This window comes from Typopeltis vanoorti, chromosome 24 (assembly GCF_054136105.1).
Source record: "Typopeltis vanoorti isolate ZY-2024b chromosome 24, IOZ_Tvanoo_1.0, whole genome shotgun sequence".
Taxonomy (NCBI): Eukaryota; Metazoa; Arthropoda; class Arachnida; order Uropygi; family Thelyphonidae; genus Typopeltis; species Typopeltis vanoorti.
In genome coordinates, this window is record NC_143572.1 from 74735845 (window position 1) to 74748074 (window position 12230).

At 35.0% G+C, this 12230-nt stretch overlaps 1 protein-coding gene across 8 annotated transcripts in view; it reads left to right on the forward strand.

The window, feature by feature from the left end:
• The window catches only part of ctrip (E3 ubiquitin-protein ligase ctrip), an 817513-nt gene that overhangs the window by 442410 nt on the left and 362873 nt on the right, over nt 1-12230 (forward strand). For all 8 annotated transcript variants that reach the window (XM_090413730.1, XM_090413731.1, XM_090413729.1 and 5 more), the window contains one exon: nt 7320-7381. In XM_090413730.1, the coding sequence (XP_090269856.1) occupies nt 7320-7381 (62 nt within the window). The remainder of the gene's footprint in view (nt 1-7319; nt 7382-12230) is intronic.

Genomic DNA, 12230 nt, shown 5'->3' on the forward strand with positions numbered 1-12230 from the left:
TTGGTGGATGTAGGAATCTTGAGATTTCTTTCCTTAGGAAGGAAGGCTACTTGTATGTTGTGTTTGTTCATTAATTTGGATAGCTTGTCTGTAACATTTTTGATATAAGGAAGCGAGATTGCGTTTTTGTAATCCTGTTTTATTCTGTTGTTAGCTGGAGGCATTTTAAGGATTCTCTTGATGGTTTTTGTTTCTTGCATTTCTAAATGCAACCTCACACCACCATCCTTCACAAAAAATAAGCTTAATTAAAACTCTTCAAGACAGAGCATACAATATCTCCAGCACACAAGAAAGATGTAATGAAGAACTAAAATACTTAACACAAATCCTCCAACAGAATGGATATGAAACAAAAACCATCAAGAGAATCCTTAAAATGCCTCCAGCTAACAACACAATAAAACAGGATTACAAAAACACAATCTTGCTTTCTTATATCAAAAATGTTACAGACAAGCTATCCAAATTAATGAACAAACACAACATAAAAGTAGCCTTCCTTCCTATGGAAAAAATCTCAAGATTCCTACATCCACCAAAACCACCTCATCATCCTCTTAAAAAAACAGGAGTCTACAAAATCCATTGCTCTTGCGGGATTTGCTACGTAGGACAGACAGGCAGATCTGGAGAAATATGCATGGCTGAACACCAAAAAGACGTACAATACAAAAGAGAACAAAAAACAGGTCTTGCTTTCCATACCACTTCCACTGGACACGATGTACTCTGGCAAAAAACGACGATGTCATACATAGAAAACAACAGTTATATAAGAAAATTTAAAGAAGCTGCTAATATGCTAAAAAACCCAACCCAATGCAATAAAAATCAAGGTTTAATTCTCCATCAAGTGTGGTCAGCTCTAATAAAAAATCTACCTCAATCTGAGCTCGGACTGTATGAACGAGAACAAGCACACGTGACATCGTCCAGTATTGTTCAACGTTATATATCTGCATTCTGTTATTTGAGTTTTATGAATAGCCAGACGGTTATGATTTGTATTTATTAATTCTCTTGTTTAAACTTTAAGTTATACTATTTACCCCTGAAGATGTAAATCCTATGATTTACGAAACTTGTCGGGAACTATTATTTCAGTGTTTTATATAACTGAATAATAAAAAAACGTGGTGTGATCACCGAAATATGTTTTTTAAGTATCAAAAAATTCCTCGACTTCTACCTTAGTAGAATCTTCTGTGGGACATAGGCACAAATAAGTCTCATTATCCAATTCCCCATTCTGATATTTGCCCACATCACTCTACTTGAACTGCCTGCCATTCAAGAAGATTAGCCTCATATTTTGTGTTGAATACTACGGCTACTCCTTCTTTTCCTTGATTGTCATTTCCTGAATATAACATTTTGTATTTATTGCTCAGAAAGATCTCACCAGTTTTTGTCTTTTTTGCTTTAGTCACCCCTATAATGTCGATCTGGTACTTATCTAATTCCTCGGCTAGCTCCATTTCTTTGCCATTCAGGCTTCTTATGTTGATAATACCGATCTTTAACTTTGGTGATGTTGAGTTGGGGTGTGCTTTCAGATTTGTTCCAGTAGTGGACTTTTCGCTGTTCGCCCTGGTGCCCTGGCGAAAACAACGGGGGCCTTGTTTAACCGGGCAATGCCCCAACCAGCATGAAATTTTGTCATGTTGCACCATCATTTTGTATATTGGTTTAAGCCAACAAGAATACAATTTGGTTAATACTAAATCTTAAATTGCCAGCCCATCCTCGTTCGTTCAGTATCTAGGTAGATACCCAAAAGGGTGCACCACGAGAAGGTGAGGATTGGACATTAGGTCAGAAGGCCTTGTCGGTTCTCTGCATTCCTTTAAAGGCTATGTGGAGATCACCTCTCAATTATACAGCTTTGACCCTTAAGCACCCGTCAGCATATTTAAACCATATATGAAATTGGCAACTCTCATATGTTCGCCTAAGAACAAACTCTCTCCTTTATCACATCCAGAACTGTATGAAGTGTCCCATACTTGTGATCTGGCTTACTGGAGGTCTCCTCTCAGTTATTCAGCTTTGACCCTTAAGCACCCCTTCCTGTATCATGTATAAATTAAATAGCAGTGGTGCCAGCACTAAACCTTGTGGCACACCACTAGTCATCTGCTTTCGTCTCGATTCTCCATATACCACTTTTTGATATCTGTCCAGCATCCATCCACTCATGCATTTAACCAGTGTCATATCCCTCCCCATTTGTTCTAATTTTGTGTAACAGGGTGTGGTATTCTGTCAAATGCCTTTGCAAAATCATTGCATAACCATTTCCTTTATCCAACTCATCTGTTATTCTATTATAAAAAGTTAGTAAATTACTTAGGCATGAGTGACCCTTCATAAAGCCATGTTGACCCTCATACGGTATCATATTTTAACTGGCCATTCTGAACTTCTCATTTTTACCAATTTTTCTAATGCTTTTCCATCACAACTGAAATAGTGATTTGTCTATAATTTTGTTACTGTAGTCTTAGAACTTCCCTTATGCAAAGGAATAATTTTGCTCTCTTTCCACTCCCTTGGAACTCTACCTGAACTCAGACTTAAATTAAACAGCTTAGACAAAGGCATTGCCAGTTCTCTTGCACATTCTCGCAAAACCCTAGCTGATATCCAATCTAATCCCACAACTGTATTTACATTGAGATTCTGCAATATCGTAAGGACCTCAAATTCATCTGCCACTGTTCCCACATTAGTGTCTGTCACATACGTTAAAGCAGTAACCTCACTTGGAAGATATATGCTTGCAAAGTGGTCACTCAGTAACTCAATTATTTTATCTGCTTCTGTCTCCTCGTGACCATCATCACTCATTAAGGTTAATCTTCTATAGTCATTCTTCCTCGTATTTTCGACATAAAAGAACTCTTTGTGATTTCCTTTGGCCTTCTAGGCTAAATTCTTCTCAATCTGATTTTGCTATGCTGTCACCTTTCTTGCCTGACCCTTGTACTGTTCCTGAGTTTGCTGGTCACCTTTCTCTTTATGTACTTTGCACAGTTTTCTTCTTCTGCAGCTTGTGCTTAACGATATTACTCATTCATCTAACTCCTATCCAATTAACCCTCCTTACCTGAGTTATACAATTTAATACTGCTTCCTCTAGATGACCCTTATCTATATCCTATGCACTACTAACATCTTTATCCTGCAGTGCTTATGCCATGGTACAGATATAAGCTTATTCCTGAACATGTCATAATCACCTGCCTTGTAGTTGATATAATGTTCCTCATGTTTTACAATTTCCCAAGTCAAGACGCCATGGGCGCTTTTACCAGTTGGAGGCAATGTCGTCAACTTGGTTATGGATAGCTCTTCTGATCTTATCGCCAAGTCTAATACTCTCCAACCCCTAGTCCCTTCCATCATATGCTGCCTTAAGTAATTATCTCTCAGCAGGTGTATAAATTGTATTTCCTTTCTGCCATGTGATATTTCTTCTTTCCAGTCTTTATCTTCATAGTTGAAGTCCCCCATAATAATCACTCGACCTATACTCATTGTACTAATTTGGCAATGCATATCTTCCAGATCATCTGTGGAATTCCCTGGCCTATAGCAACAATCAACCGTATATTGTGTCTTAACTGGTCTTAATCTCACATCAGATTGCTTCAAATGAACAGCCACCCTCCCACCTGCCTCCTGTTTTTTTTTTGTTGCAGTTCATCTGCAATCATCAACAGTACTCACCCTCCTCTATCTTCTCTGAAAATTCTAAACCCTTTACATTCAATCCCTGTAACTACATCTGCTGTTAACCAAGTCTCACTAATGCCTAGAACTTTTGGTGAGGTTGTACTAATCAATGCTGAAAACATCTCTCTTGTTCCTGATACTTCTGGAATTAGTATATAAAAATAGCAACATCCCTTTATACCTCCATCCACCTTTACTTTCTGAATTGACTTATTCAATATTTTTGTTTGAGAAACTAGATTCCTCACTTGGTCATTCTCGTACTCACTCGCTTCATAGTTGCCTCCACACAAGCTCACTTGCTTCCACCCAGCTGCTTAAGTTTCCCTGAATTTGCACATCGTCATACTCAGTGAACAAGGCTCTCTTCAGACATCTAACACCAAAACCATTCAGAAGCAGCCCATCCACATTGTACATCTCTTTCTTTCCGTCAAACAGAGACCACAGTTCCACAAATTCTACATCTTTTTTTTTTTTTTTTTTTTTTTTTTTTTTACGCAATCTACTTAGACTCATTGGCTATCAATTCCTTCCTCCTCAGTTTGACCTCTATTATTGCATGGTAGGAGACTTACAATCTTCACCACCTCACTTTTCAGTTTTTCCTCTTCTAACAACTCCTTTATATCCTCCCTCATAGAATACTTCTTGCCTCTCACATTGTTGGTACCAACCAAGAATCATTTCCTTCGACTTACCTTTTTGCATGCAGAAGCCGTGGCTAATATTATGAATTTTTGCACCACCTGGGAAACATGATTTTTTCATACTTTCGTTAAGCATTCTCCTGATTATTGAGTCTCCTTACATAATTTTCTCCTTATCTTATTTGTCTTCTTTGTTCGGTCGGTCTTTCTTATTCTTTCAGATCACATGCTTCTTTTTTTTTTTTTTTTTTTTTCTGCCCTGCTTAACTCTTGCCACTTCTGCAGTTTTTCAATTTCATGCTTTGTCCTATAAAGGATAACATTTAATCATGCTATTTCTTTATTGAATCCATTTTGTTCCCATCTATTTCCATGGCCATATGTTCGGCATTATTAACATCATTTTCCATCTTATCGTCAGTATTTGTTTCATTCTCGTCACATAACAGTAGGGCTGTTCCATGGGTTTGTGCCGCCTGAGTGCAAAATTTCTTTGTCCCTCCCCCCTCCCCCCATTAAAAATTAAAAGATCCTGAAATACAATAACCTGTTACGAAAGAGGAATGTATATTAAAATAAGGAAAAAACAGAAATAGTAAAAAAAAAAATATTTTTATTCATTTCCTACTGACAGTTCAGTGTATTATTTATTCCCTATTTTTTATGAACATGTTTGATTATACCACCCCTAAATTGGGCCTGCCCGGGGTCATTGCATTGCACCCCAGTACGCAACAGCCTGCCTAACATAGACTCACTTTTAAAACACTTAATACATATTCTCTCTCCAGTGTCAACTTCCTTCCACATATTCTTTAATTTTCTCGACACTTAATATTTCGCATGCACTGCACTGAATAATATCTCGCAAATTCAAATCAATGGACAACGTGGTCTTTGCTGCCATGTTCGGCACGTTGGTGACGAAAAATATTTTCAGCGCCATGCTGAAAATATCACAATAAGAATGTTATAATACTAATACTCTAATTTTCTGATGAAAAAAAAACACAACAGAACTGATAAATATCGCTAATTTCACACGAGAGCTAAATTACTTGACCACTCTCAATATAACATCGAACCCTAAAGGTACTCATCTTAGACAGGATTTAGACTGTGGTCTTTTCAACAGATGGTATTGTTGTTAACATCACACTCCATACAGTTAATGCCAAAATTCTGAAATTATTTTAAGGTAGTTATTGTTATATTCATTTTGATATTGCTCTGCACTTGAATTTTTTAATTCTTTAAGACCGATAATATTTTTCTTTCTATTAGCAATTTGACTTGTATTTAATTATAAATGCATTTTCTCTTTTATTAGGAGGTTTTTGTTTTATCTTTCCCTGTATATTTTAAGTTATGGTGGTGTTTAAAAGAAATAAGCTAAACTCTACATAGCAGTCATCAGTGGTGTACCCAGGGAGGGGGCCAAGCCCCCTCTCCCAAAGAAAAAGGAAATAAACACTAGAAAATTTTCCAAAAAATCTTTTCTTAATTAAAATTAATTTTTTTATTTATGTTGTGTCTTCTATTTCTATACTACTTATGTATTGGCGATCACTGCAGATGCTCAGTCATAGATCCTATGCAATGCGTAGTGTGTATTCTTAAATCGTCTACTCAACCCCCCCCCACACACACACTCAAGATTATATCCTGAGTGTGCCACTGGCAGTCATTTTCGTCAAGTTAAGATATTGCTCCAGAGCTTTAGTTGAGTACTCCAAAACATTTGTTTGCATTTAACTGTAGATCAAAACCTATTAATGCAGGGGGTCTTAAAAAGCCTCTATCTTTCATGATTAATCTAATAAAGTAAAGACAAAATATACTCTTTTTCACTGTGGTGGAAAATAATGCTTGTGCTGACCCATGTTTCTGAGTATAGAGTTTTGTCCATCTCAAGTTCTACTAGTACTAATACACAAAATGCTTTGCATTAAATTGAGTTGAGCATGTTTCCTTAGGAATGTGGAAGTATAAGATGCTTCCATATTCCTATTTTTCACAACTGAGTTCTTAGACTTGCATAAACAGTACATATATGTACCTTTTGACTTGATTATAAATGTGTATTATTTATATGAACGATGCTCAGGCACTAATTTTATTTTAAACTTTCTCTTGCACACTGCTGAAAAAAACAGAAGCTAGCCAAACTCTCCTTGCTGACTTGTTTTCAAATTTTTCATTTATAAAAAATAACATTCAAAACTTTAAGCTGTTTTTAAATCAAAGTGAACCAAAATTGTGTGACACAAATTTTGTGTCACACAATTTTGATATGATATAATATAATATAATATGAAGGCCTTATACAAACATTCAACAGAATTAAACACTTCAGACATGAGTTGCTTCCATATTCCTACTGTATTCTACCACATAGTGCAGCTTCATTATTGGATGATTTGTCTCTCTCTCTCTCCTGATGATGCTTTATTCATGACTTGCAGTAGGCATACACATAATCCATTATTTTTACTTTCCCTGGAAAGAAATGGACCATGTATCGTTATCAGCTGGGAGATTTCTTCTGCTATGTGCTCTAGTATAAATATTTTCATCCAGCTAGCTGATGTAAACTGAGAAATTCTTGAGTTGAACTGAATATATTCATAATAGCTTTCACCACATGCCTACAAAATTTAAATGAGTTCAAAATTCAAATTTCAGCTGATGGTGAAATTCGAATGAGTTTTTGGTGGACATGTTTAGTGCAAATAAAAATGTCCACCAAATGGCTCAGCACTGACATCATTTTTAAAATTATTGGAGCTTAGCTTTAAAATTTAATCTTCAATATTGAGAAATTTATGTTCAGATTTAGGGATATACATTAGTGTAATGATTCATTTAATTTAAATGATGTAATTATGTTGTGTATTTTGAATTTAGTGTTTTGGATATTTGCTATAGATATTGCTGAAACACTACGTTATCTCTTAATGGGAAGTTCAGGATCATCCGATGACGTGGAGGTAAGTAAAGGTTGCAGGCCTGTCTATTTTTCTTGCCTTTCTCCGATTTTTTTTTTCATTATTTTAAAAATACATATTCTAGGTTTTCAGTTTAGTAAAAACTTTATTATTAACTATTGGTTTTTGTTTGTAGATGTTTATCTGATAAACAAAAATGTGTAAATTTGCTTATATTCATGTTTATTTAATTTACATATTTAATTTTCCTTAGCCTTTTAAAATGAAAGTCTTATTAATCATAAAAAAGAAGAAGAAAGTACTTCATAAGATCAACTTACAGCAGATGAGATAATAGTTCGTGGACAGGCTCCACCTTCCCATTAACCAAAAAGGCACTGTCAGTTTCATCAAGTAATCAACTAATTTCCCCCCCCCCTCCCACTTGTAGCATATCCCAGGCAGAGCAGACAGATTTGGATCACTTTGGAAGAAAGTTGCTGATAGGAAACTAATAATGAAATATTAAATAATTAAATATGAGGGCTTTTCAGTAGTTTGTAATAATGGTATTTGCTGTAGTGAGTGAGGACTATATATTTCACTTTACAGTATGTGGTATACTTTGAAGGTATACCACAGTATGTGGTATACAAAACAGAAAATAATCCCTAATTATTTTATTTATTTATTTATTTATTTATTTTTTTTTTTTTTGAAAATGTGAAGGAATTCTTAAAATTTTATTTTTTTAATCTGTTAAATGTCGGAAATAGATTCAGAAAGGAACACACCCAAGTTTTCTTCAGAAACAGTTTTCTACTTCCTTTGTATGCAACTGGCTAACCCATGTTCAGTTCAATAAAGCCTGCATAAAGATTTTTCACTCCTAATTCTGTTTATACATAATTTAGATAAATATAAACTGGCTTGTTTTTATCATCAAGTATGGCCTTCATCCTGCTTATCAAGCAATAGACTGATATTCACATGTATTCAAATTCTGGACAGTTGCTCTTTTTACAGGTTGGAAAATGAGTATACCACCTGCAAAACTAGCTCAACTTTAAGTTGGAAAATTTATAAATTTTAAGTGAATGGGATTTGAACCTAGGTCTTTTCAAAACACAGTGTAACTTATGTTGACTGAAATATATAAGTTGTTGGGTGTTTTCTAACATAATTCAAAAATTAAAGGAAATATAGTAATATTTTTTAATAATAAAACATTAAGAAAAGGTAATGAAAGCAAGCCACTTTTTAAAAATTCATAGAGTACGAAGAGGATATAGTATTATCATACTAAATGAGAATGAAGTGCTCTTTGCCTGAAGAATGGATAAAAATCTGCAAATTATTATAGGTTGCTTGTACTGAAATCGTAATCATACAATTGACAGAAATGTTTTTTTTCCCCTTTCAGAACTGTATTCATAACACTGCATATATGAGGAGAAATTATACATATTAATAATATACATATTTGGTATAAGCAACAGTATTCAGTCAAATATAATATGAGAATTATACTAATAGAAAAACATTTGGTTGTTTATAATGGGGTGCACCATCCGAAGGTGAGATTGGGATTGGATGACAGGTCAGAAGCCCTTGTTTATTCCCAGATTCCTCAAAAAAAAAAAAAAAAAAAAAAAAAGGCAGTTTTCACGTAGACTCAGTATATGATTATTGTTTAATGGTGGTGGTGGGGGGTGGGGTGGAGAAAATGTCTGAAAGCAAGAATAAAACCTTGAGTACTTAGTGGCAGATGAAGAAAACGTTGATTCATTTTCATGATTCTATTTGTGCCAACGAAAATACAACAGACTTTTGGTAGTAATTATGTTGAAGTGTCAAGATTGTCTGTAATCAGTGTCTTACTTTTATCATCATCATCATCAAATTTCTGCCATGTACCCTCACGGGGTGTACAGGATATGATAGTACTACATGAAAAAAATTACATCATTACTAACTTCCTATCTACAATTTTCCTCCAAATCAGCCTGTTACTTGTCAAGACTCCAACATTATCAGATCTTATATTTCTATCGTCTAAGACACTTTGTACCGTATCAATCCACCTATATCTTGGTCTTCCTCTGGGTCGTGTTGCTGCCAACCTGGCAGAGAACACTTGTTTTGCTAATCTTTCTTCGCAAATTCTGTTTAAGTGACCATACCACCTGAGATTAGCTCTGCTAACGCATTCCTGGATGTTGACAATGTCAAGTTGTTTCCTAATATCCTTGTTTTTAATATGATACTGCCATTGATGCCATCTGTTCACGCCTCTAATCTTTCTCAGGACTCTCATATCTGTGGTCTCTAGTCTTTGGTCAAGTGTTTTACTTCTGACCCAGCTCTCAGATCCATAAGTTAAAACTGGTTTGAAACTGTCTTGTATACTGCTAATTTAGTGTTCCAACTAATTTCTCTCTTATTCCATATGAATTTATTCAATTGACTTTATACCATACCGGCTTTGCTGATTCTGTTGTCTATTTCTATGTTTAATTTACCATCTTCAGAAAAAAACGTGCCTAAGTAGCTGAAATGTTTCACTTGTTCCACAGGTTCTCCATTCACAACACAGTTGACATTTTCAATGATTCTGCCTATTTTCTTTGTCTTTGTCTTTTTATTGCTGACTTTCATATCATATCTATTACAACAGCTATTCAATTTAGTCGGAGAGTCTTGCAGACTTGTAGCAGATTTATTTAGAAGTATAACATCATCCGCATAAAGCAAAGAGCTGACATTAACATCTCCAATTTTGATATTATGTTTAATACCACTTGTACATCGTTGTCTCACACCAGATTTAACATTAAACCATCTTCCTGTACTTCCTTCAATTCTAACTGCTGACTTACAACTCAAATAAAGACTAAGTATTGCTTTATATTATGCCCCATTGACACCATATAACTATAGCGTACTGAATAGCTTCTCTCTTGGCACCTTGTTATATGCCTTTTCCAAATCGACAAAACTTAAATACAGATCTCTATTATATTCCCATGCTTTCTCGACTATTTGTCATAAAGTGAAGATCTGATCCTGACAGCCTCTATTTGGCCTGAATCCAGCTTGTTCTTCACCAAGCTTTTTTTTTTCCACGATTCTTCTCAACCGTTTTTCAAGTATACTTGCATAGATCTTGCCAGGAACACTCAGTAGGGGAAATACCTCTGTAATTCTCACATTCAGTTTTATTTCCCTTTTTATATATGGGTACTATGAAAGCTCTACTCTAATCATCGGGAATTCGTCCCTCTGTCCAAGCTTTCTGAACTATGCAGTGCAGCCACTGTAAGACTCTTATACCACCATACTTCAGCATTTCTGGTCGAATATCATCTACTCCTGCTGCCTTTCCACATTTCAAGCCTTTGATGGCTTTTTCTACTTCAAGTATGGATATGTATTCCTGACTGCATGCCTGTTCAGTGTTTTTTCCACTGTGCTGTCATCACTGCTTGTTTCATTTAGCAGTTTTTCAAAGTAATTACTCCATACTTCAAGGATATCTTTTTCTCCTGTTTTCATGTCACCTTTATCATCTCTAATTCCTTTTACAGCACTCTTTCCGCCATTCCTGAACTTCTTCAACAACCTCCAGAATATTTTGCCACCTTCTTGATATTTATTTTCTATATTCTTGCCAAAGTCCTCCCATGACTTTTGTTTAGCTAGTTTTACACAGTGTTTAGCATTCTTGCATTTGTCTCTGTATTCTCCAAGAGCACAAGTTGACTTATTTGACAGGAACTTTTGATATGCTTTATAGACTTTACAGTAAACCATCTTCCTGTATTTCCTTCAGTTCTAATGACTTGCAACTTTAATATGGACTATGTATTGCCCTGTATAATGTTCCATTTTTCATTTATTTATTAGTTGATCCATTTTTTTTTCTTCTCATTTCTGTTCGAATATCTACTCCAGCTCCCTTTCCACATTTCAAGTTTTTGATAGCTTTTCTATCTCAAAAGTATTGATATATACTCCTGTTTGCATTTCTCTTGAAAATTTTCTACTGTGGTTCTGTCACTACCTGTTGCATTTAACAGCCTTTCAGAGTAATTACACCAGACATCTAGGATATTCTTATCTTCAGTTTTCATATCCCCTTTACCAGCTTTAATTCTTTTTACAGTATTCTTTCCTCCATTTCTAAGCATTTTTCAATGGTCTCCAGAACATTTTCCCACCTTTCTGATATTTACTTTCTATATTCTTACTGAAGTCTCACATGAGTTGTGTTTAGCTATTTTCATTTTCATACATAGCTTAGCTCTGTTACATTTCTGTCTGTATTCTTTTAGGACATCTGCCAACTTATTAGTATAGGAATTTTCAGTACTGCTTCTTTAACTTCTTATATCCACCATGAAGGTTTTATTTTTTTTTAATCCTTGCAGATAACTTCACCACATGTCTTTATAATTGAATCAGTCGCTGTTTTAGAGTTTGCCATTGAGACTCCAAGGTTGATTTCTTGTTTTTAAAACTTTTGATTCTTTCTTCATGAAAAAATAATCACTTCCAATTTTCAATCCTCTGAATACTCTTTTATCCTGAACCAGCATGCAGATATCACTATCAACAATAGTTAATGAGACTACAACTGTGTTAAGAATAATTACTTTAATTTCTTGACATTTCAATCTTCATATTAAGGTCATCATCTGGAGTATATGCATGTGTGCACGCGCGCGTGCGCGTGCACACACACACACACACACACACACACACACACAGAGAGAGAGAGAGAGAGAGAGACAAGCTATATCACATCTCAAACATATACTAAAGTGACAATTTGATCAACTGGTACTCTACTGGCCTGACCTCTAGTGAAAAAAAAAATCTAAATCAAAGCTATATGCTATTTATAATATCG